Below are 26,789 nucleotides of genomic sequence, written 5' to 3'. Positions count from 1 at the left end.
CACTAACAATATTCATTTTGCATTTTGTTTTTTATTCTCTCTTTACACATCTGAGAATAAAGAAAAAAAAAATTGAATAGTGATTGTTGTATGTGAAGTAAATAGATACAATTAAAAAAAATTGATAAATAATAAAATGTAATGTAAAATAGATAATTTAATATAATGTGTAAAAAAAAAAAAAAAAAAGTTTTTTGGGGCTAAATTCATTATACAGGACCATGCCAGGACCTCCAAAGTTTAGCTTTCTGCGTGGCAAGCAAACTGTAATACTTGCTTTTGATTCATACGTCCACTCAAAGATTCTCTATATGTTCCCACTCAAAAATAAAATAAATAAAGGGGAAAAAAAAGGGAACGACTGCTCATCCCAAGTAGTAAATATGGGGCCACATGTTAAAAAGGGAAAAGAAGACTAAGACTTAAAAAATGAGGTACTAACGAATAAAGAACAAAATATGGTACATCAGTATACTCAGTCAGAATATATATATTACATATGTAGTAGTATGCTGTCCACCTCAAAATAAACCAGCTGAACAGAATAGACAAACCAAAAGAAATTACAAAGCTCCTAACAACAATTATTTAACAAGGAGTAATCTCATGATATGATGCGATAAACTAACAACATTCATAAGCTGTACCATCATGTGTAGTCCAATGCTCAATCAATCAAAATGACCGATTGGGTTTGGGAGAAGAAGAAGAAGAAGAAGATGATAATGAAGATTTGGATTTAGCAAAATCTACCAGATCTTTGAACAGGGCATCTTCTGGTTTTGCTTCTTTGGGTGGGGTAGATGCATTAATATTGAGATTCTGAGTCTGTCCCACTAAGCTGTCGTAAGAGGAACTGGAACCAGATCCGCTACTTGAATAAGATGCACCACCTGAATAAACTTGCTCGAAAAATTGTTGTCTCTGATTATGCTTGGAAGGTGGGGGTGGAAGGTTAACAGATTGAGTATCCCAAGGAGCTGGAGGCATCTGGTCTGCAGATTTGCTTATGCGAGCTTGTTCATCATACACAGGCTGTTCAGTGAACATAGGCATAGATGCAGTGGGATTAATGTCTTCAGGAGGGGCAGAGGAAGAGCGTGTTGGAGTCAATGGTTTGGTGGAATTTCTGTCAGAATGAATTGGAACTGCAAATGATGTTGGTTTTGATGTTTCAAAGGATCCTTCAGACTTGTAGACATCACCACTGAGATAATCAATCGTGCCTGAATCTGTGGCAACTGGTTTCTTTGATGAGGGTGGAGGAGGAAGAACTGGACTGACGCGCACCGGTTCAGTCTTTGTGTAGGCCGGTTTTCTGCATAGTGAATTCAAAGTTACTTGCATAAAGTGAGAATAGCCCTAGTTATGCCCCAGGTAAGTACGAGCTCAATGAAAGAGGAGAAAGTATGTGGATAAATAAAAAGAGATCCTTCACCTATGAGCTAGCTGGGCGAAATCATCCTCTGATTCATCATCCTCATGGTTCACACTCACAAGAGACACAACTGGTGTGTCAGTTTCTCTTACTCCTACTGTTAGGGTTCCATTCGCAATGTCATCATGTCGGCGAAGCACACGCTGCAAATTATCATTCAATGCCAATCCCTGACAAAGAAGGTCCTCATCTCTGTGAAGGAAAACACTGCTTGTCAATTGAGCAGTTCAAAATGAAAAAGAAATACAAATTTTTTATCAAATTCTTACACAGTATGATTCACAAGAAGCCTGACACGCTTTTGGTAAGAACGGCACTGGTCAGCAAGGTCAACAATCACTTCTTGCTTCACACCCTGCCCATATTATGCAGAATCATGAGATCTCAAAGATTATTCACAAATCAGCATGCAACATGTATTTTTAGTGCCAACAACAATTAAGATGTTTGGAATATTTATTAGTCTCTCTCTCTCACACACACGCGCACTCATTTTTTTGGTTAATCACCCAAAAACAGAGTAAATTGCTTTCTTGTTAACTTTTTATTTGAACAAAACGTCTTTCCTGCCAAATAGCTTTCACAGTATATATATATATATATATATATATATATATTTTTTTTTTTTTGGAGCAAAAGTGTATAAATGTAACGCATGAAGGGAACCACTGCTGTGGAAAACAAATCTTTTCAAGTGATTTATAAACAAGCAACTGATTAATTATTCCAAAGAGAAATGACTAGAGAAGAATCACTTATAAGCCTGTAGCAAAGGTTAAAAAAAATAATAATAATAATATTTTACCTCAGGATTATGACGATCCAAGGCACCCAGCATATCATTTAATACATCAGATATTCCCCGAGCATTTTGAATCTCTGACAAGCTGGTGATAAACATAGTTCAGATTGATCATAATCTAGCAAGGATTAACAAATATTTAACTGGGCTAGTGTGTCCCTAAAATACCCCAAAAAGTAAAATGCATCTGTTATACAAATTACATATCACTTGCTTGAATAATGTAAGGGGAGAACGTTGACAAAGATACAAATATATGCTGAGAACTATTTTCGGACAGCAGATAGGCTCATAATTAGCATATATAAAGATAAAAATTGATGACTTATTATATTCATATAAGATAAAGGACAAGTTCATTATCAACAGTTTTATATTTACATTTTGTCCTGATTATTTTGCCTTTTCAAACCAGTACTTCTACTTGCACAATTTAGGTCATTCAATCATGATTAGACAATATAAAGGACAAATGGCTAAAGAAACCAGTTTCTACCTGATTTGTATCAATTCACTTCAGAATTGATCCAAAAGCATTTTTGTCAAACATAACAATGCCTTCTGAGTCAAGTTAAAATAATTTTTGATAAGTTTTGTCCCAAGGGGAGGGGGAAGCGGAGATTCAAACTAGTGACCATTAATTTCTTTCAGGTTAGCAACCTGTGAATGGCTTATATGCAAAAATTTTAGAACATCAAGCTATAAGAGACAATAGAACAACATATGACCCTCATATACACATATAAAGTAATTCAAAGCAGCAGCAGGTGCAAAGTTGTTAACAATATTTGGAGGCACTCATAAACAACAGCATCTCAAGGATTGATTATGTAGAGGAATTCGCATAGCAGTAGTAAGTTTGATTGATAAGAATCACTATTTTTTTAATAGATACAAAAATTACTTATTATCAAAAACGTGTGAAAAAGATAAGAACTTATCCTATCCTATAATCAGTGAACTAGGAATGTTCTTCAACTCTTTCATTTGTTGGGAATGCCTGTCAGAGATCATAGGTATGCTTGACACAACCCCCCCCCCAAAAAAAAAAAAAAAAAAAAAACCTAAGTTCAATTTAAGTATCAACAATATTTGTGAACAATGAATAAACAAAGAAGCTAAAAATATGGGACACAGGATATTTTTCAAACAATACCTGAGGTCAGAAGCATCAGACTGTAGAGAGGCCTGTATAGCAGCATCATCATATGCTAACTCAGGAGGAACTACAGGCTGGGTCTGCGGTGGAGTAAATAACGGAACACTGTTCACATCTCGTGGTGGAAAGTCAATTCCAGCAGACTGCCAATTACCAGATTGAAGAAAAATTAATGAAGGAATACAAATTAAAGGGTATGCAGAAATGATTGAAAAACTGGTTTGCTAATATCAAAGAAGCAACCCTGTGAAGTATGTTACAACAAGAAAGATAAATTAAAAAATATAGCAAATAGCCAAAACTGATGGTATTTGTCAACCACATCTTAGAACCTCACTTCCATAACTGGAGGAAGGCCAAAACTCATGGAGCAAGTCACAACCGTAGCCTCTATATTAGACTAGATATATTCTGCATTTAATGCTCAGGAACACACTTTTAAAAAAAAAAAAGATCAGAAATATAATTTCATTCAATTCTCTCTTTTCTTTTATTGGCCGGTTAAACACATCCACCTAGTAGGTCTTGAACCCATGACCTCCACCCTCTATCCCATCTTTATGGGGAGGCCAGGTGCCTTTTCGACTAGATCATAAAATACACAATTTATTGTCACTTGGATATGTAAGCCATACATCTGGATTCTGGAGTCTGCAACATTTCTTTAAAGAAATTTTGCAAGCTCAGCAAGGCCAATTGATAAAGTGCCCGTTTTGTAGCAATGCATATGGTTGGCTTAATAGTAGCCAGTTCTAAATGTTATAATTCAGAAAAACAAAAAGAAGAAATACTTAGCTTTTTCATTGCTATTTTTTTTTTTTTTTTAACTTATAAGGAGCAAATAGAACCTGATCCTACAAATTAATATTTAGTTCTTGTACACTTCATGTGTATTATATTGTCACATTTTAGTAATAAAATCTCTATAATTCAAGACAACACATCATTTTCACCATCCAATAATAATAATAATAATAATATGTATCATTTCACCATCCAATCATCCTAATAAGTCAAGGGGCACCAGCAGACACATTAGATAAAGCCAGTAATGATTCTGAAGAAAGGTTTCTGGCACCAGCCACAAGCAAGTGCAATCAACCACTAAGGTACAACAGGAAACAATCAGTAATGCTAGTTGGATACCATGATACAGCATGCCACTTCCATAATTAGAACAATAAAATTGGACATTCTAGGAAAAGCAGTCAAGGAGAGAGTATTTATAGCTACACAAGGCAAAACTAAATTAGTGAGTACCAATGCCTAATAACTTCTAAACTATTCACCAAGCAAAATGATCCAACATACATAAATATTTATCAGGTTTAACAGAAATTTGAGTTCCATAGTGAAAGGCCAACATTAGGTTAACTAAAATAGATACCAATTCAATAAGTCTAGATAAAAAATAAATTTGACAATTTTTCCACAACTGGTAAGGTGGCAGGTTCTTATTAGTGTAAAATAAAAGTGATGTTAATGGTGGTCTCATGTGAAAGAGTTGTTCACTATTCACAATCTGCCACCTCAAATGTTGTGAAAAAGTTGTGTTTGTAGCATTGTTGATTGATGATTAGCAAAAGCTGCAGTGGCTACTAAAGTTATGTGCAGACAGTGCACCTCATGATTGCATTAAGCCACTATAGTTCTCTGTCTTGCAAATGGATTAAACTAAAGTTAACCAAAACCTTAACCGGAAATAACAAAGTAGAGTGCAAATGGGTATACATTAGGACGCTCCAAAAACATTCAGCAGAATAACATTACATAACACATTAATTCTGCCTTTGTCAGTGCTTAGTGTAGTATATTTTGCTCACAACCAATCCCAAGTCCAAAGAAAGGGGGCAGGTTGCAGTACGTTGATAACCAACATAAATTTTAGTCTCTTTATTATAAATTTACTTTTAAAAAAATTAAACAAAAAACAACAAAAATAACAAACAAACATTTGGGCTTTCCATGATCTAATGATAAATATGTATTCCCTTGATTATAGGTACACACGACCAGCAACTTCACATCTGTCTATATTAATCTAATAATCATGATGGATAGAAATAACATGATACCAGCCTTTTGAACATATAACAACATATACTCAATGCATGTGTTAATTTGAGCACAAATCATGAAGTTGAACAAATTCAGACGGAGACACATTCTCATTCACAGACAACTTAACATGTATCAATTTTCAAAACAGATGAAGCTTGACATATACTGCACAAGCTTAATGAAAAATAAATAAAGATACAAGCAATTACCAATATTTCATTATATGCTGCATGGTACTGGGGATACTTTATCCTTGGTAAAGCTTCTTGCCATGCATTTATCAAAAGAAGTATCTTTTCCCTCACGTTTAATTCTGGCTGCAAAATTGAATTAGAAATACAGTTAACAAGAAAAATCATAGACAGGGGGCCAGGGTCTTGGGCAACAAGTCAGCAGCAGATTGGAATAATAGGAACAAGATAAGTATTAGCAAATAGGAGAATCATCATGCACCTTCTTCTTTACTATCTTAACCATTTCATGTAAGATATCACGGTCACTGATCTGCTGAAATACATTCTCTCCACAGTTTTTGCTGACAGTCTCCAATGCCTAGATCAAAACATCCCAACACAAAACATCAAAGTAAGATGATTGCTGATTCGTTGTTACGTTGCCCATAACAACAAAGCATAGTACACATTTAATGCAAACTTATTTTCCCCAGCTTATTTAGGTACAGCTTTTTAAGCCTCACTTCTAGGTACAGTTTATTAAAACCTCACGCGTTAAAACAGACCCCACTTTTAAAAATAAGTTGTCCAAAATAAGCTATCACAAACAGACACAAAAGTACTAACACCACCAAGTAACAATTTTGTAATTTGCAATTTTATCTTAAATAAACATGCACAAATATGCGTCCAAAACATCTGAAGGAAAGGAAAATACTAACAAAGAGAGCCAGAAGTTGTATTTTTGGATTTTTACTGCCTAAGCGCTTCTTGAGTATCTTCAAGGCATCCTTTGTTTGCCTGCAAATTTTCAATCAAATTCAAAAGAAATATTAAAGATGCAATTTTTTCTTTAAGATCTGGAAAAAAAGAGTATAGCAAAAAAATAAATTTTGAAAAGGACTAAAGGTCATTCCTAATTGAGATTAAAATTTGAAGACAACAAAATATTTGGTCCACCACAAAGGTAAAAAGTATAACATTCAAACATTTGACAGAACCAGTACTAATTGATGCCTAAGAGCTTGAGTGAAAAAATATAAAAAGCCTTCTCCTAAGTTATCAATTTGCATTGCATTAGAATAAATAAACAACTGAATACAGCCTTTTTTTAATTGGTAAGTTATACACACTTCCAATGGATCTTGAACCACAACCTCACCCTCCATCCCATTATAATGGGAGGAGGAAGTGTCATTTGAGCCAGAGTTTATTGATGACTATTGCCTAGTCATCAAATTTTTTATAAATTAAAAAAATAAAATAAAAAAAACTATTGCCTAGTCATGAAAAGGGCACCATGCATACTCATCAAAAGTAGAGACAAAGAAAATCACTGGCTAGGGGCATTTCAACTATGCAAATACGAGTTTGTGCATTATTTTTCATGGAAGGAATTTTTTTTTTTTTTTCATCTATATAAAAATTTCCTATGTCTTCTACAAGGAAAAGTAAGGAAAAGCCACACAGATGTAAATATTTTTATGCTCATGTTTTTAGCATTTTAATGCATGTATAAATTTTCTTGCATTTCTATCCTACAAAAAAAGAAAAAGAAAAAGAAAAAGATGCATTTCCTAGGATGATACAAAGATGGAAGTGTTCTAATCTGATCATAATGATGACTTGATTTAGTTAAATAAAAACCACTACCAAGGCTTGCGTTTCATTGTCTTACATCCTGTGCGCCTGAGTTTCTATTAACTTAGGAAGCATATGCTACAGAAAAGGCATCTCAGCGTAGTTTTATTTGCATGGGTTTCACAGGACTTGATACAAGAATCTATGGTTCTATACAGTATTATGGAAAAGAAGAGGATACTGAAATAAATGATTAGAGAGAGATGTCTGTTTTGACAAATGATATTTGGTTAATTTCTATACCAAATATTATTCCATCATCTAAAACTTTAATTAAATTGTTTCACCTATGGTACAAAATCAATCTATCTGCCTCATAGTCTCTATGAAATTATAGCATTGTCAAGTAGGCCATTCATTTCAAACAAACACTCAAATTACAATAGCATAAATCATGCTTTCTAGAAATTTATGTTACCCCGAATTTGCAAAAAGAGTTAACATTTAACAACCAAAAGCAAAACTAGAAAGGAAAAAAAAATTATACCCAGGATCCGTGTTAATAATATCACACAATTCGATGTTTATTGCCCAGTCCGGACCAATCAGCATATCACTTGTTGCCTTCTCAGCCCAGGCTGCAGCATTACCAGTAGCCATGTCTTGACAAGTCCTTTATCCACCAAATTCCTAACAACACAAACCCTCCACAAGTTCAATCAGATAATTCAAACCAATACATAAAATTAAGTAGTTCAACCAATTCAATTCAGTCAACAACTACTAATTAGATGATTATTACTAATCAGAACTTTCCTCAGTCATCCCTCTAATCCTCCAAAAGTCAATTAACCATAAGTCCACAATAACAAAAACTCGAAAAGATCAAATTTTGATGCTAAAACATCAACAAAGCACACAATTTGACCGTGAAAACAAGTGAATTATGAATCACCCTCATGATATATTTTGTCCCAGAATAACAAAAACCCAACAACATCATGATTTAAAAAATTAAAAATTTAAAAAAAAAAAAAAAAAAAAAAAAAAACCCGCATAGATTAGAGCCCAAAAAACTCAGATCATCAACAATTACAAGAATTTGAATCCAGAAACAAAAGTACAATTATCTGATTACCCAGATTTCAAATTCAAATCCTCAAACAAAAAAACCCCACCACAGTTGACAAAAATAATCGAAAGACAAACAAACAAAAAAAATTCAGAAACCATATCTGAAAGACTTTCGTTTTGGGATCCTAAAAAAGCTTACCTGTCAAAGCCCACAAATAGAATAGAAAAGGTTTGTGATGTTATGTATATATGCAGAATGGGTCTAGAAGACAGAGAGAGAGAGAGAGAGAGAGAGTGAGAGAGAGAGAGAGATTAGGAGAAGTGGTTTGGTTTTATTGAGCTTTTTATTTGTTGTGTGGGTTTGAGATGTTGGACTTGGTTGGTGTTGGTGGTAAATATTTTTCTTCGAGTCGGCTTCTACAACTTTTGTTTTTTTGTTTTTAAACAATTAGCATTTTTTTATATAGAAAATTTAGAACCATCTTGGACTTTCCTACTTCAGACCATGTTATTACTTTTTTTATTAGAAGAAATTTAAAAAAAAAAAAAAATATATATATATATATACACACTATCCATCTAGAAAATGATTATATTATTATATATAAATATAAATATAAAGAAATGGAATGGGAAAGCACAAAGCTTCCAAGACAGCTAGGAATTGTGATTTGTTAATAATGACAAACCATTTTATTAAATGTCTATTTGGGATTCGTTTATTTTGTTAAAATTGAAAATTTTTTGCTGAAAGTACTGTAAATAAAGGTAAATGTTAGTTGAAATAATACAATGAGACTCATGAATAATACCAAAAAGTGCAATGGGACTCATAAATAGTAGCAAAAATAAGCTAAATAATAAAATAAGTTAGCAAAAATTAAGCTAACCAAACAGACACTAAGTCTGATGATTGAGGTGTGAATTGCTGCTTTAGATTATTAGTTTTTGTGGATAAGTTTAAAGTTGTCATCCTATTGCTAAATATTTTCGTTTTTATTTTTAGCTTATTTTTCTTTTTATTTATAGTATATAGCTTAATTATAGCATTTTTTTTTAGATGTAAATAATATCATTGTATTTAGAATTCAAATTCTCTCTCTAATTATTAAAAAAAAAAAAGAAAAAAAAAAAAAGAAGGTTCTAAAGAATTGTCTATGTCTAACCAATAAGTTTAACTTATTCTTGATAGTAATTGAGGGATTAGGCTAGACAAAATTGAACTCAAACCCATTAATCTAACCCAACTAAATGAAAATAGCCCAAACTACAGGAAAAACAGGTCAACTTGTACCCAATTAGTTGAAATGCTGAGCCAGGCCAAGTACAACTTGTACCCAACCCAACCCAACATGTTATTTAAAGAAGGGGTATTTAAAAATTTTGCTTTCTTTTTTATTTATTTGAAGGTAATATGCAATTGGGGTATTCTCTCTTGGTAAAACAATAATTACAACTTTTTTAAAATTCTCTTTAATGGCACGCAATCTGTTAAACATTATAATAATTACAATTGCTCAAAAATAGAAAAAAAAATTGGTACACAACCTGATAAATAAAATAATAAATAAATAAATAAAAAACAGTGGTAGACAACATTTGCTTCTATGGTGATGATATTATACTTAAAGCATATTTCTCCAAAAAAAAAAAAAAACAAAAAAAAAACAAAACAAAACAAATTTAACATTGGTCCACAACATTTTATGGTGATGATAAAAAAAATTATGATTCACCACATTTAATATTTCTATTTGTTTACAGTGATGATATCATTATTTTAATTTTATTTTTAAAGTATTTTGTTATTTGTTATTTATATTTTTTTAGAATCATATGTTCTCTTATTTGTATTGAAATGAAAACAAAGTCAATGTGACCATATTATTATTATTATTATTAAACAGTGGCAGACAACATTTGCTTCTATGGTGATGATATTGTACTTAAAGCATATTTCTCCAAAAAACAAACAAAAAAAACAAATTTAACATTGGTCCACAACATTTTATGGTGATGATAAAAAAAAATTATGATTCACCACATTTAATATTTCTATTTGTTTATAGTGATGATATCATTATTTAAATTTTATTTTTAAAGTATTTTGTTATTTGCTATTTATATTTTTTTAGAATCATATGTTCTCTTATTTGTATTGAAATGAAAACAAAGACAATGTGACCATATTATTATTATTATTAATTATTTATTTATTTATTTCTACATGTGAAAAGGTATAAATCAACTCATAAATCACCTAATCCAAACCATAACTCAATTGGCCTAACCCACTCACAACTCATTTAAAATGTCCCATCTCTAACTCCAAACTCGATCTAACTTACAATCCGATTGACTTGACCTGACCTGAATCCTACACATTTGCTTGTTATAAAGATCAGATTTGAGTTCCCAACCCCTTATGTGGATGGACTTAGGCCCAAAAAACTCAAAAACAATGAATTTGTAGAGAGTGGGTTGGAAATTTAGGCTTTAGTTAATCAAACGAATACTGGGAAGGATTCAGATGATAAGAGAATAAAAAGAAAAAGGGTTGTATTGAATAAAAATCGTCCTCGGAAAAGTCCTCGGAGGTTTGTTTTTATATATTACTCATAAGTCTGATTACAAGTTTGATTTTGGAATGCTCTCTTGTTTCTCTTTTCTCATTTTTTCTCGATCCCCTAATCTCGTTACCTCCTTCTTCTTTTATACTCTTTTTTTTTTTCATCTTTACCTTCCACCTGTATGCTCGATAATTAGTGCTGATACTTGTCTCATCAGCACCTCCCATAACTCCTTATATAGTAGTTGTAAGGCTAAAATACACTATTTAAGTATCACTTTTACATTAATACGGCCAAGGAGTTAGCTGCGGTGCATTTAATGCGGAGGTAGCAGCTTTCTCCCCAGATATTTTGGGGCTCCTCTTTATCTGATATCTCTGCAATGTTTGTCCATCCTAACTAAATTTCTGGGGTTGTCATCCTTGTTGTCAAACCATCTTCCAGGGCCTCAACCTAGTCTGGCCGAGGACATTTTCATCCTCGACACACTCTCCGAAGCTATTATGACCAAATCCCACCTTTCTATTTTTCAACACAGTCTTTTCTAACGAAGGCCTCTCCTCCTCAGGCGGGTCCTTGTCCTCGACTTGGGCCACGGCCCAATATACGGGTAGATAATGAACCTTAGGGCCCAAGGGCCTTACACTTGTAATGCATATTATAAATTTATGAAGCACTTAGTTAAATTAGTAGAATAAAAATAATAATAGTATTTATTTTGATGATATTTTTTTAAAAAAGTATATATATTTTTTAAGTATTTTACATAATAAATAAATAAATACAAGAAAACCCATCCAAATTGTATTTTGCAAAAAAGAAAAGAAAAAAAAAGCCACAAAATAAATAGAAGAAAATCCCCATCCAACAACCTAAATTTTGTTGAAACAAAGAAGGTAACCTTTATGCTTGTGAACCGAAAGCTTTGTTTGTTTTTTCCTCCAAATAAAATAGCTTACGTGTGTTTCCCATTTTGACTTTTCTTGGTGGGCGGGGAAATAATCTGAGCCGGAAGCGTGTTTCCTTTTACAAATGCCGACCGGGGCCCACTAGTAAGGTGTGTGTATGGGAACGCGTATTAGCTTTTCTGCTGAATTCTGAGTTCTGACTTCTCAGCTCAGGCTTCAGAAAGTCAACGAACCCAAACCTGGACCGGAATTTTCAGCCGGGTTGACCTGGACCGAACCGGAACAATAACATAGAAATTAGAAACACATCGTCCAAGTCCCCCATGACCCAAGTCTGGTCCAAAACCATTGCAAGTTGTAACACACGTGTATAATCAAGACTTTTTTTTTAATAATAGTTCTTGTGGAAACTGAGGAACACCAATGACCAATGGGGAATGGCCTACAAATACCTTTGAAATTAAAGGCCTGGTAGAACTATCTAGTAAACAAGAATTGTGAAATTTTCTTTGGATGGAAATATGAGAATGACAGACAATGAACATTTTCTCAAGAAATTTGGCCAAGTAGTATTCAGGGATGGTTTTGTGTCAATTTTTTTTTATATAGGCCAATTAATTTGTCCAAACTAAAAAATTGTCAAACTTTTGACCATAATGAAACACTAATAAATACATGATAATGATTTTGTGAAAAAAACAAAACAAAACAATACAAAGTACATGATAATGATGATAAACAATTAACAATAAACCTATATTATCTCTCTCTCTCTCTCTCTCTCACACACACACACACATATATATATATATATATATATATATATATAAAGTGACTTGGGCAATAAGTCGCCCTTGTTTCTATCCAGTTCCCACCATATATGCAGTTTAGATGCTTACTAATCCATATAGAGCCTTGTCTTTGATTGTCCCAAACATATTGCCTATGAATCCCAAATCATGCAAATGGCAATAATTTAAGGCCTCCCTAGACTTCATCTTCTGTCTCTCATCCCTTAAAGCTAGGTACCCTACTTCTCAGATAACGATATCACCTCTTTGAAATTCAATGTTACATCGGCTCTAGGTACAGTCCAAGGGTTCAAATGAATACCCTGAGCTGCTCCCAAAAATAAAAAATTATATATAATTTTTTATATTTGACCCTCTTAAAATAAAATTTCGAACCCTTTGGATCTAAATTTTTTTTAAGCCCAGCTGAAATAAACTTGAATATAATCATCTTGACAATATTTTGGTCTTTTTTATTAAATAAATAAATAAAACCAACAACAAAACAATTTGATCTAAATTATGGAGGGAAAAAATAATAGTAAGCCCAACAAAAAAAAGTTCAAATTTGTTCATCTTAAATCTTAAAAAAAAAAAAAAAAAGATCTTAGCAAATTTGAAATAAATAAATACATAAAACTTTATTGTATTTAAATCTTGTTTGGAGTTCACTTAACAACAATGATTAATATGTTTATTGTATTTAAAAACAATAGATGATTTCTAAGATTTAATCTTAATCCTATTAAGAAACAATATGTAATGAACTTCTAGTTTATCTTATATGAGAAACACTATATTCATAACACTTTCATAACAAATCCTAACTAACAGATTGTTACTGCCCGTTACTGATGGGAAAAAAAAATAATTTCAGTTGTGGATTTAAATTAGAATTAACAACAACTTATCACCTAAGATTTTTTGGGAAAGTATTGGGAAAATGTTTTGGACGTATCACTTCTTATCTTTTATTCTCTTATTAGTACGTACTATGAGCAAATTTGTAATAAGGAAATCACCTAGACTGCAATCCACAAGATTCATTTTTTACTCAAAATAAATCTTATTGATCCCTCCCTAAAAATATATCCTAGAGCAGCCATTTTGAGTCTTTGACTATGAGGAAAGCAATCATAGCAAGTCTCATGTTTTTTGCCTTTCTTGTTGTCTTAGGATGACCATATATTCCTGTAAACCTCTACATACTCTCACTAGGGACGACTCCATGTTGAAGCCAGGGTGGTCATAGGACCACACTGATTTGGAAAAAAAATTATTACATACTAATTTTTTAAGACTTTTATGATTTTTTTTTTTTTTTTTTTACTTTTACCTTTAACAAAAATTTTTGACCATCCTTAATTTTTTTTAGGTCCAACATAATTAAACTTTGGACAAAATTTGGCAACAAATTTAATTATAGACTAAAACTACAACTCTACTTAATATTTTTTCATTGAATGTGAATTTTGACAAATTCACTATTGGATTACATTTTCATCTTATAACGTACATGCTTGCAAAACTTCAATAAGATCAAAGATCAATAGCTATGCTATCAATCAAGTGTTTAAATTTGAGTTCATAGTTTGAAATTATATATAAAAAATAAGTTTATGGATCGAGTATTAGATAACATCCAATTGGCATGAAATTTGACATATATTTTAAAAACATAAAGAACATACAATAAAACGATTAGATTTTCAAAATATGTAGTTATTTTAATTTTTTTAGTGAGAGTTGTAGCCGATGTTTGTAGCCAAACTTTGTCTTTAAACTTTGGTTCTCTTAACAATATATTAGTCCTTTACAAACAAAAAGGAAAAATCCAAGAAAATTTTTATTAAACTAAAATTTTGAAAGACATGTATCTTAAAGCATTGATAATGAGATAATCATACAACGATTTCAAAATAAGAATACTAGGAAAAGAAAATTGTAAGACTTTTATGTATTTTGGTGTGTATTTTTTTGTCAATATATGGAGTTTACTTTTTATTAGATTTTGTATAATTTGTGTTTCATAATGACCACCGTGAAAAAAAAAAAAAAAAAATTGTTATGATCCTAATGTTCCACATGGATTAAGTATAAGCTTAATCATGTGTTTATAAACTCTTGAACACTCTCTCCTTGCAAGCTAGTTTTCAAGTGTGAGTTTTACCCATGAATTTCTTGCAAAATTCTTAGAGCCTCCACTGCTCTCATCTTCTTAACAAATTGACGACAAAAGCCAAAATATTAGCGAACTATCTATTTAGCGTGCGTTTGGATTAGGTGTTTTGCCCAATCCTTGCATTCTGCGTTTTGTTTGTGGGTTCATGGGTATTGTTCATGGACCCACAAAAGTCATTCAAATACAGATTTCAATATAAATTTGGGTCCTGTAGCACTATTCATATATTTAAAAATTATTTTGCTACAGTATTTTTAGTAATAAGTTTTCAGTTTTCAGCAAATAAATGGTATCCAAACACACCCTTAATAGACTTTTTAAGAGTCACATCTCTTTTGTAGTGACCTTTCAATGTCGACTTTTCATTGTTATCCTTCATCTACATATAAATTTGAAAACATTTAATTTTTTATTGACATGTTAAAATTTTGTCACATAAACCTTTTTGACCTTACATTTCATACATCATATACTATATAATAAAAGTTGGGCATAAAAGTCGTAGTTGTTAGGACATATGTGATTCATGTTAGGAACATATGTCAATATTTATGTAATTAGCTAATCCTTTGACAAAACACACTTTTCTTGTAATTGGGTAGATTTAGAATGTGTTTAATACTTCAAGAAACATGTTATTCAAGTCTAGTATTAAAGCCATGAAGATTGGACCAAGAAACAAGTGAAGAAAAGCTGTTCACTAAAGTTGGACAGATAGCTCGACACCTGCAGATAGATAGCTCGACAGCTTCTCGACACCTCTTGACAGCTAGGCTATCTATCGAGCTCTTCAGTTGAGATATATCGCAATCTCAACACCTCTCGATAGCTTGGTGGATCGATCGAGAAAGCTTCTGTCTCCTCGACAGCTCCTCGATAGCTGTATCTGTCGAAGTTTAAAGCTCGACACTTCTTCGACACCTCCCGATCGATCAAGGTTACGAGAATTCAGATTTTCAGATCTGATTTTTGACCCATGTTTTTGTATTTGTGTAGGGTTTCTTTTCTCACAACCTAGACCTATATAAGGCTTATTTTAGAGGTCGTCACATAAGAGAATATAAGGAGAACATATGCAAAAGGTGACCTATGCCTTATTCTCTATGAAAGAAGCTACTGCGTTTTTGTACCTTAAGGTTTTGTAACCAAGTGCTTCTTGATCTTCATTGTTGATGAAGTGAAGAACTTTGCAGCCAACATCTTCTTCAAGTTGGTGTGTTAGTCATGTATTGGGATCCGTGCAACAAAAAGGGTGGCGTTCATATATTGAAGAGTTCAGAGGTTCTGAAGCGGTAGAAAATTTCTGCTGTGAGTTCATCTATGGAGATTGTAGAGTTTAGGGACAAAGGTTTTGTACTAGATCTGAAGCTTCTCTTTTCTATAATGGATTGCTTTTCGGGAAGGTTTCCCCTCAGGTTTTTTACTATGAAACTAGTTTGTTTCATTGGTTTTCCTGAGTTATCATATTTTGTCTTATTTATTTTTCCGCTACATGATTTTGACATGATATTGATATTTGTTTGTTCTAACAAGTTTTATTCATAATAAATCTAATTAACAACTTAGGTTTAAAACTTGTTAATTCTATCAACCGAGATCTAAATTTTCCAACAAGTGGTATCAGAGCAGGTACACTCTGATTGGATTAATTTCCTAAGTGTGATCCTTAACCCCTGTTGTCATGGATCGTGGACAATATCTTTTGATTCCTCCTTTATTTGATGGAATTAATTATGCGTACTAGAAAGTTTGTATGAAAGTTTTTTTGCAGGTTCTAGGTGAATAGGTATGGCAAGCTGTTGAAGATGGCTGGATTAAGCCAAAGGAAGCACCGATGGATTGGGATGATGCAACAATCATAGCGGAAAATTTCAACAGTAGGGCCTTGAATGCCTTGTTTTGTGGGGTGACCAATGAAGAATTCAAGAGAATATCATCCACGGAAGTTGTCAAACAAGCATGGACCATTCTTGAGACCACCTATGAAGGTACCAAGGCAGTAAAGATTGTGTAGTTTCAAAGACTCACTAGTAGTTTTGAAGAAATAAGGATGGAGGAGGATGAGACATTTGATGAGTTCTATGCTAAACTCATGGATATTGTGAATTCTGCCTTCAATCTTGGAGAATCTATTGCGGAATCCAAAATTGTTACGAAAATCCTTAGGTTCCTTCCTGAAAGATTCCATGCCAAGATCACTACCATTGAAGAAGTCAAGGACATTGATCAACTTTCTTTGACTGAGCTTGTAGGGAACCTTTAAACCTATGAGATGAGATTAGGCTTAATGGGAAAAAGGTGGAAAGAGTAAAAGTTTGGCTCTTAAAGGTATAGAGGAAGAGATTGAGGACTCTAAAAATGAAGATGAAAGTGAAGATGAAAGTGAAGATTAAGATGAAGATGAAGATGAGGATCTAACTTTCATAACTGATGAGATTATCAAGCTTCTTCAATTTAGGAAAAATGATAAGGGCAAACCTCCTAGGAAATCTAAATCCTTAAGGAAGGGCAAGAATGAAAAACCCATCATCCAATGCCATGAGTACAAAGGTTTTGGTCATATGAGGATAGAGTGCTCAAATTACCTTATGAAAGAAAAGACCAAGGAGTTAAAAGATAAAGGGTTGGTTGCTATCTAGAGTGATACTGAGAATGACTCTTTTGATGAGTATATGGGTGAATGTAGTCACGTTATAGCCTTTGCTGCCTCAACCGATAAAGTGATTGTAGAGAGTGCTAGTGACAGTGAGGGTTCTTCTAATGATAAAGTACCCCAGAAGTTGACCTTTCAAGAAGCCTATGATAAGCTGTGCACTGAATTCATAAAATCTGAAAAGATTTTTCATCTTTGTAGAAAAGAGCTTAATGAGGTAAAAACTGAAAAGGCTGATCTGTTAGTCAAACTAGATGAGACTACAAGGTTAGTTGAGACTCTTGTTGTGGAGAACACCTCATTAGAAGAGAAGGTCAAGAATCTTAAGGTTGAGCTTAGTCAAGCTAAAACTCAAATAGAGAGGATGTCTAGTGCAAAGCTTGATAAGGTCTTGAGTGCTCAAAAGCCTAGTTATGACAAGACTAGCTTAGGATATGTTGTTCCTCCGGTCCCTCCTCTTCCACGACTTCTGGATCAAGGACTGTCTTTGTGCCTCAATTTGAGATAGGTGATAAAGGTATGAAATCCAAAACTGTTTTGGCTAATTCTAAATCCTTTATTAGATCTCATGTTTGTCACCATTGTGGTGTTTCTGGACACATTTGTCCTAATTGCTTTAAGTTGTATCCTCATAAGCAATTGTCCAAACAGTTACAGGTTTCGTTTCAAGGACCTACACCTTTGTTTGGAGCGTTATTAAAAATTTTGAGCTTTTTAACTCAATTTCAAGAGAATTCTAATTCTTCTATGTCATTTAGTAGACATACTAGGACACATGCCTTTTCATCTTCACGGCCAAAGACTCGTGTTGTATGGTTGAGAAAGGAGCCTAAGACTTAATTATCGAAAGGAGCCTAAAACTTAATTATCTTTTTTGTTTATCCTTTGCTTTAATTCTTTCAATCTAAAGTAGGACTCTTTTTGCTTGATTTCTTATTTGCTTTTGGAATCATACTTTCATGCATCTGCACCTTTCTATCATGCCTTTATGCATATACATCTTTCTTTCATGCTTTCATGTTGTTTGTCTGTTTTTGTTTGGTTATTTAGTTTTTATTTTGTCTTGTTTTCAAAATAAAATTAAAAAGAAAAAAATCAGAAAAATACAAAAACAGTGTGTGTTTTGTGTACATTGGTACTTGTGTACCTTAGATGGCCATTGAAACAAAGTTTTCTAAATTTTGTATCTTTTGTAACTTAGATGAGTATCTCTATGCACAACTAAGTAAGTGAGCTTTGTGGCTCTTGTTTGTGATGAGTAAGATTAAGTTATTTCTTGTACTTAACACTCGTATTACTCTTTTTGACGGGTAGGACTAGAAAATCTTAAGAGAAATGTATAAATAACTATCTCACCACTGTTGTCCGCCAATCATAATATGACACCTGTATGCTTCGGCATAGCAAAAGTGTAGTGTCAATGATATTTGTGTGCTTCGGCATAGCAAAATTAGAATATCAAATGTTTACCATCATTGGGTATTTCTTTTCTCTCTCTTATATGCCCATACATGATTTGCTTAAATAAAAATATGCAAAGAAAATAAAAAGCAAAAAGATCAAAAATGCTTTAAATATGATTATAAGCGTGTATTATAGGAGATGTGTGAGTTATAGGATGTATCTCAAAGGTGATAGTCCCCATCAAATAATTATGATTGTGTGTGAGTTAAAGTGATTTTCTCATATCTCAAATCGTCATAACACGTATACACTTATACAATCTTGCGATGTTTTTCACATACAACACGCAATATTCTTTGCTACTCTTGATACATGTGTAGGTACAATGTGATTTGTCCATCACAAGGTTTACATGTGTTAATGTATGCTCACTAAACTGTCTTGACTTATTTTTGAAATATAAAATTAGTTAGACTTGTTTAGTGTGTGTGTGTTTTGCATCTTTCTATTATCTTGTTATTCATAGCATCTTATTTCATTGCATTCATACATTTTTATGAATTCTTTGTGCCTCCTTGATCATCCTTGATCATCTTTATGTCTCTCGGGTAAAACTTTCTAACTTCTTGTACCCTTTGTCAATTATGACAAAAAGGGGGAGAAATTGTGGAGAATATGTGATTCCTTTTTAAGATTCTACATGTTAGGGGGAGAAATACATGCCTATGTAAGGGGGAGTTGTGTTTCATCTTGTTAGGGGGAGTGTTTTCCTCCTTGTTGTTGTAAGAGCTTCTTTTAGCTTTTTCTTCTTGTACCTTGGGTCTTGTGACTATTATTGACATACATTGTACTTATCTTCTTTACTTGATGATGTATGTCTTCTTCGCTTATCTCTACATGTGTTGTTTCTTTTCTTTTTTTATACACATGTTTCATATTACTTGTATGCAATCTATTATTTCTATTTCACACTAAGATGTCTTGATGAATTTTGTTTAAAGTATTTCAGAAATACAGGTTGTCAAAGTCTACTTGCCATAAACTCTTTTCTTGCAAAGTTTTTCAAGAGTTTGTATTAGGATAGATTTTATTGTATTCAACAAGTGAATATGAGTTGAGTGATTTATGACTTCTCTCATATGTTCATTTGTTTGTTGTGGTTTTGTCACGAATTGCCAAAAGGAGAGATTGTTAGGACATATGTGATTCATGTTAGGAACATATGTCAATATTTACGTAGTTGGCTAATCCTTTGACAAAACACACTTTACTTGTAATTGGGTAGATCTAGGATGTGTTTAATACTTCAAGAAACATATTGTTCAAGTTTAGTATTAAAGTCATGAAAATTGGACCAAGAAACAAGTAAAGAAAAGTTGTTCACTAAAGCTGGACAGATATCTCGACACCTACGGACAGATAGGTCGACGGCTTCTCGACACCTCTTAATAGCTAGACTATCTATCGAGCTCTTCAGTTGAGAGATATCGCAATCTCGACACCTTTTGATAGCTAGGTGGATCGATTGAGAAAGCTCCTGTCTCCTCGATAGCTCCTCGATAGCTGTATCTGTCAAAGTTTAAAGCTTGACACCTTCTCGACACCTCCTCGACACCTCACAATCGATCAAGGTTACGAGAATTCAGATTTTCAGATTTGATTTTTGGCCCTTGTTTTTGTATTTGTGTAGGGTTTCTTTTCTCATAATCCTAGACCTATATAAGGCTTATTTTAGAGGCCGTCACATAAGAGAATATAAGGAGAACATATGCAAAAGGTAACCTATGCCTTATTCTCTCTGAAAGAAGCTACTGTGTTTTTGTACCTTAGTGTTTTGTAACCAAGTGCTTCTTGATCTTCATTGTTGATGAAGTGAAGAACTTTGCAGCCAACATCTTCTTCAAGTTGGTGTGTTAGTCACGTACTGGGATCCGTGCAACAAAAAAGGTGGCGTTCATATATTGAAGAGTTTAGAAGTTCTGAATTGGTAGAAGGTTTCTATTGTGAGTTCATCTACGAGGATTGTAGAGTCTAGGGACAAAAGCTTTGTATTAGATCTGAAACTTCTCTTTTCTATGGTGGATTGCTTTTCGGGAAGGTTTCTCCCAAGGTTTTTTTACTGTGAAACTAGTTTGTTTCATTGGTTTTCCTAGGTTATCATATATTGTCTTATTTATTTTTCCGCTGCATGATTTTGACATGATATTGATATTTGTTTGTTTTAACAAGTTTTATTCATAATAAATCTAATTAACAACTTAGGTTTAAAACTTGTTAATTTTATCAACCGGAGTCTAAATTTCCCAACAGTGGTAGTGCCAAGTGGCTTCACTAAATTGTAGAATTTTTTTTAGATTTTTAGATTTAAAAAATATTTAAAATTTTTCTTCTTATAATTTCTAAGTTGATAAAAATCTCAATTTTATTACAATCCAAATTCTTCATTTAATCCTTTTCTAATTATAATATATAAGTTGAAAAAAAATTAATGAAAAAAAAAACAGCAACAAAAAAATCTTACACGTTTATCTTACAAGTTTTAGATTTAGATTATTTAAAAAATAGTTACAATTGCAGAAATTTTAATAGATTTCGAATGATAATTAATGATTAATATATTAGTATATATATTCTTATATATTAAAAATCTAACAGATTTTTAAAACATGTTTTTTTTTTTTGAGAAGTAGTACACAACTACACGTTTTAGATTTTTTTTTTTTTTTTTTTTTTTAAATAGGTATAATTTTTGTTTCTTATCTTCTTCTTCTATAATTATATTACCACACGTAAAAAGAAAATAGAAAATTAAAAAAAAAACATATAATACTACATGTAAAAAGAAAACAGCAACCTAACAGCAACATAGTACACTTGGAAAAGGTCTTTTATAAAATTCTATTAAACTAACAATAGACTAACATTAGACTTTTTGTTTATATCAACTTCTTCAATGTGAACTGTATATATATCTCAAATAATCCGTAATGAATACCTACAATACAATTCTTTTTCTCTATTTTTCTGCCTACAACCTCTATTCTTCTCTTCTTCTACCTACAACCTTACAAGTATGTATTTACATATTTAAACTTTTACATTTACATTGCAATACAATATTTGAGTGTGGTACCCTAGAAGGTCTAGATACTAACGTAGTTCAGTTATAGCTTAAATTCTATGATTTTTTTATAAAAAATTTTAGATAATGTAATTCATCTTTTTTTGAGATGAGATGAATTCATCTTTGATTTGGTGTTCTAAATTGATTATGCTGATTATTTTCTCACTTATGGTAGCATTAAAATAACTTAAAGGTAAACTTTTATATTTATATTGCAGTTTAGAAACTCTAAATACTTATATTTTTGTAATTTATGGAATTTGTTTTTGGTTATATATGCAAGAAATTTATATATGGTTGGCACTTCTACTACTCTACATGTTAGCAAGTATAATGGAAAGATTTTTAAGTGCCATATATAAAACTTGCCATAATATAAAACTTACAATTTTACTACCAAGTGATTTTAGAAATTTAAAACTTGCCATAATTTTTAAAATATTTTTACTATTTTATTTGTTATTAAATTTAATTATATTATCAATTTTTTTATAAAAATTATATATAATTTTTTATTAAGCCATGCATCGTATGGATATAATACTAGTTAATGTTAGAAATACTGGAAGATTGTATTGTATTTCATAATGAGAGAATATACATCAGAGCCTTATATAGGAGGCGTAAGTGTGCGGTACAAGTAAAGTGTAGTACAAGTACAAGTGTGCTATACAAGAAAGGTAATTGGGCCTAAAACCCATAATATAATATAATATACATTAACAGCCCCCCTCAAACTCAAGGTGGATGTGAGACCAACTTGAGGTTGTCAACTAAATCACGAGTGCGTCTCTTAGGAAGTGACTTGGTGAAGATATCTGCAAGTTGATCTTTGGAGGAGACGGAGAAGAGCTTAAGAGCACCATGGACAAGATGATAACGGATAAAATGACAATCAATCTCGATGTGTTTAGTCCGTTTATGAAAGACATCATTGTGAGCAATATGAATGGCACTCTGGTTGTCACAATAAAGGGGAGTAGCAGAGGAGGTGGACACACCCAAATCCTTAAGAAGCCATCGTAGCCAAAGGAGCTCAGATGTGGTATCAGCAAGGGCACGATATTCTGCTTCAGTACTAGAGCGGGCCACAAAAGTTTGTTTCTTACTTCGCCAAGAAATCAAAGAAGAACCAAGGAGAAAGCAATAACCTGTAGTGGACCTGCGATCAGTGGGATCCCCTGCCCAATCAGCATCAGAAAATGCACGAAGTACAAGAGGAGACTGAGCTGAGTAGAAAAGGCCATAGAAGAGAGTGCCCTTCAGATATCGAAGAATGCGCAGAACAGCAGCATAGTGAGTAGATCGTGGAGCAGACAGATACTGGCTCACCTGATGAACAGCATAGGAGATGTCTGGACGAGTAACTATGAGATAAACTAGGCTGCCAACCAATCGTCTGTAAAGAGAAGGATTAGACAATGGTTTCCCCCCCGAGGGTGTCAAATGCGCATTAAGTTCAACCGGAGTGTCAACAGTCTTGCTGTCAGTGAGTCCAGCTCGAGATAAAAGGTCAGAAGCATACTTGGCTTGAGTAATATAAAGACCATCTGTGGAATGAGTAATTTCAAGACCCAAGAAATAACTGAGATGTCCAAGATCTTTCATCTCAAATTGCTGACTGAGAAAATCCTTGAGTTCTTGAATGCCACTGAGGTCATCACCAGTTATGATCATATCATCCACATATAGAAGAAGCAAAATGGTGCCTTTATCAGTACGACGAAGAAATAAGGCAGAATCATACGGACTGGCAGTGTAACCCAAGCGAAAGATAGTGGAGCTGAACTTGGCAAACCAAGCTCGTGGAGCTTGTTTAAGACCATAAAGTGCACGTCGAAGATGACAAACCTTGTTTGAGTCAACAGAGAGACCAGGAGGAGGTTGCATATAGACTGCTTCACTCAAATCCCCATTAAGGAAAGCATTTTTAACATCCATCTGAAAAAGATCCCATTTACTAGCAGCAGCAACAGCTAAGAGGGCACGAACAGATGAGATACGAGCAACTGGAGCAAAAGTCTCTTCATAATCAATCCCATACTCCTGTGTAAAACCTTTTGCAACAAGACGAGCCTTGTAGCGCTCAATGGACCCATCAGAGCGAGTCTTGATCTTATAGATCCACTTACAACCAACCACAGACTGTCTAGGAGGGAGAGTGACCAGATCCCAGGTATGGTTTTTGGTTAATGCATCAAGTTTCTCTTTCATTGCAATCTGCCATAAAGGGTCAGTGGAGGCCTCACGATAGGTTTGAGGCTCGTGAAGTGTAGCAAGGGCAGTGTAACAATGATAGTCAAGTAAATGTGTAGGAATGGATCTTACCCGGGTTGAGTGGCGATGTGGAATGTCTTGTGGAGGATCTTCAGGCGGAGCAGGAGCAGGGGACCCAGGCTCAAGGTGGGGTAGCTCGTCATCAACCTGTTCATCTTTAACCTGTCTAGGAGAAGCATCAAAAATATCTGGAGAGAAGTCCAAAGAAGGATCAAAAGTATTTGTAGAAGGAACAAGAGACTCGTCTGGAAAGATTTCTAAAACAGAGGAGTTAGTCAAGGAAGAACGAAAGTGAGAGAGCTCAACAAACAATCGGTGTTCCCAAAAGACAACATTACGAGAAACACGAAGACGATGAGAGACAGGATCATAACACCTATACCCCTTTTGAGTTTCGCCATAACCAAGGAAACAACAAAGTCTAGATCGAGGCTCAAGTTTGTTGTGCTCATGATGCTGAAGAAGAATGAAACAAGCAGATCCAAAGGATCGAAGGTGATGATAATCAGGAGGTGACCCAAAGAGACGCTCATACGGAGTCTGATTATGGATGACAGCACTTGGAATGCGATTAATCGCATGAACAGCATTAAGAGCAGCTTCACCCCAAAATGGGGCAGGAACTTGGGCAGAAAGAAGAAGAGCACGAACAGTGTCAAGAATATGACGAAGTTTTCTTTCGGCTCGACCATTTTGCTGAGAGGTACCTGGACAAGTTAGATGATGCACAGTGCCATAGGAATGTAACAAAGCTTGAAAAGCATATTGAGTATATTCAAGAGCATTATCAGAACGAAAAGTTTTGATACGTTTGGAGAATTGGGTTTCAACCATTTTGGCAAAGTTGCTGTATATTGGTAAAATTTCAGAACGAGATTTCATAGGAAATATCCAACTATAACGAGAATAATCATCAATAAAGACAACAAAATATCGAGATCCACCAATACTAGCAACAGAAGAAGGTCCCCAAACATCAGAATGAATTAACTCAAAAATACTATTAAAAATGGATTCACTGTTATTAAAAGGCAAAGCTGGTTGTTTTCCTAACTGACATGAAGTACAATCAAAATTGTCTTTGGACACAGAACCCAACAGACCCCTAGAAGCTAACTGTTGTACCCGAGAAGATGATGCATGACCAAGACGAGAATGCCAAAGTGCAAGAGATGGTAAGGAAGAAACTGCAGCAGCTGCAGCAGCAACAGAAACAGGAGCAACAGGTGGAAGATGAAGATTGTCCACGGGAAACATACGCCCAACTCTAGGGCCGGTCCCAAGCTCTTGTCCCGTCCTCGGATCCTGCACAATACACCCAGAATAGTAAAAAATAAGGCGATAACCTAATTCAGCTAATTGTCCCACAGAGCACAAATTATAGGATAGGTCAGGTACATGGAAGACTCCAGGAACAGAAAGGTTAGAGGTTGAAACAAAACCTAAACTATTTCCATGCATGGTGGAACCATCAGCTATATGAATATTTAGAGGATGTGGTGCAGGGTCAAGTTTGGAGAATAAGGATGAGTGAGGTGTCATGTGATTGCAGCAGGCAGAATCAAAAAGCCAAGTTTGAGACTTACCGGGTAGAACAGATAGGGCAGTGGAAAGAGATGCATTACCAGCCATACGAACAGCCTGATCTATGATCTCCTGTAGTTCAGTGGGGGAGAGGTTGATAGTGGATCCAGAAGACTGGGACTCAGCTGAGGTGGAAGCCATTGGCGGAGTAAGCTTAGTATTAGCAACAGCAGCAGTAGATTTGTTGCGACGGAAACAAGTCTCAATGGTGTGGCCAGAATGCTTGCAATAGTTGCAGACTTTTTTGTTGGACTGCTTGCGACGATTGTGAGAGCCAGAGGAATCACTTGATTGCTGAGGTTGCTCTATGAGTGGAGTAGATGGAGTAATAGCCAAAACATTGAGCTTATTCTGGGCTTGAAGGGTTGCAAGACGAGCTTCTTCTCTAACTAACTCATTCACAGCAGTATCAAGAAAGGGAGCAGGACTGCGATTTATAAGCTGACCTCGAATGGGCTCAAAGTCCTTGTGAAGTGACATCAGGAATTCATAGAGGCGAAATTCATCTCTGATGGAAGCATATTGCTGAGCATCCTTTGAGCATGCCCAAGTTGGATCAGAAAGGTCAATTTGGTCCCAAATGTAGCGAAGCTGATCATAATAGTCATTGATGGATTGCCCTGGTTCTTGCCTGAGTTGATGCAATTCAACCACTAACTGATATTTCATGGATCCATGAGTAGTGGAGTACCTTTTGGCCAACATATCCCATGCAGATTTTGCATCATCAAAGCTGCCCAACAGATTGGAAATAGAGGGAATGGAAGTGTTCCGAATCCATGTGAGGATTATGTGGTTATGACTATCCCATTCAATCATGCGACCAAGAAAAACAGCATCTTCTTCACTTGCTCCCTTGACAGGAATAGTCATTGCACCAGTACAATAATGCCAGAGCATGCGACCCTTAAGAAAACTGCGCATAGCTTGAGACCAAGATAAGTAATTTTTATTCCCCTCCAATACAGTATTGATGGGGCGAGGAACAAAATTATCCTTTTTATCCAT

The 26,789-nt window shown here is 34.0% G+C and overlaps 2 protein-coding genes across 2 annotated transcripts; both read right to left on the bottom strand.

Annotated features, from left to right (window-relative positions):
• Positions 1 to 422: 422 nt before the first annotated feature.
• Positions 423 to 8,668, bottom strand: LOC126700501 (TOM1-like protein 4). The gene is made up of 10 exons (XM_050398676.1): positions 8,488 to 8,668; positions 7,762 to 7,904; positions 6,356 to 6,434; positions 5,914 to 6,012; positions 5,670 to 5,777; positions 3,397 to 3,542; positions 2,244 to 2,325; positions 1,708 to 1,793; positions 1,439 to 1,630; positions 423 to 1,318 (listed from the first exon to the last, which is right to left on the bottom strand). The coding sequence occupies exons 2-10, from the start codon at positions 7,872 to 7,874 to the stop codon at positions 676 to 678; spliced, it is 1,548 nt and encodes a 515-aa protein (XP_050254633.1). The 5' UTR covers positions 7,875 to 7,904; positions 8,488 to 8,668; the 3' UTR covers positions 423 to 675.
• Positions 8,669 to 17,447: 8,779 nt separating this feature from the next.
• On the bottom strand, positions 17,448 to 26,789 carry LOC126700950 (uncharacterized). Its single transcript, XM_050399112.1, has 4 exons — positions 25,897 to 26,789; positions 25,784 to 25,838; positions 24,655 to 25,502; positions 17,448 to 17,568 (listed from the first exon to the last, which is right to left on the bottom strand). Exons 1-4 carry the CDS (start codon positions 26,787 to 26,789, stop codon positions 17,448 to 17,450), a joined length of 1,917 nt encoding a protein of 638 aa, XP_050255069.1.

This window comes from Quercus robur, chromosome 9 (genome assembly GCF_932294415.1).
Source record: "Quercus robur chromosome 9, dhQueRobu3.1, whole genome shotgun sequence".
Lineage (NCBI taxonomy): Eukaryota > Viridiplantae > Streptophyta > Magnoliopsida > Fagales > Fagaceae > Quercus > Quercus robur.
The sequence above is the reverse complement of the archived record's forward strand: the minus strand, read 5'-3'. Positions and strand labels throughout refer to the sequence as shown.

Coding starts and splice junctions, on each gene's coding strand:
- LOC126700501 (XM_050398676.1), bottom strand. CDS start 7,874: ATGGCTACTGGTAATGCTGCAGCCTGGGCTGAGAAGGCAACAAGTGAT. Junction 6,013..6,355: donor TACAACTTCTGGCTCTCTTT/GTTAGTATTTTC, acceptor GTTTTGATCTAG/GCATTGGAGACTGTCAGCAA. Junction 5,778..5,913: donor TTAAGATAGTAAAGAAGAAG/GTGCATGATGAT, acceptor TCAATTTTGCAG/CCAGAATTAAACGTGAGGGA.
- LOC126700950 (XM_050399112.1), bottom strand. CDS start 26,789: ATGGATAAAAAGGATAATTTTGTTCCTCGCCCCATCAATACTGTATTG. Junction 25,839..25,896: donor TCCACCTCAGCTGAGTCCCA/GTCTTCTGGATC, acceptor ATCATAGATCAG/GCTGTTCGTATGGCTGGTAA. Junction 17,569..24,654: donor GCTTGTTTCATTCTTCTTCA/GCATCATGAGCA, acceptor AAATCTTTTCAG/ATTTTATGAATTCAGTGCAC.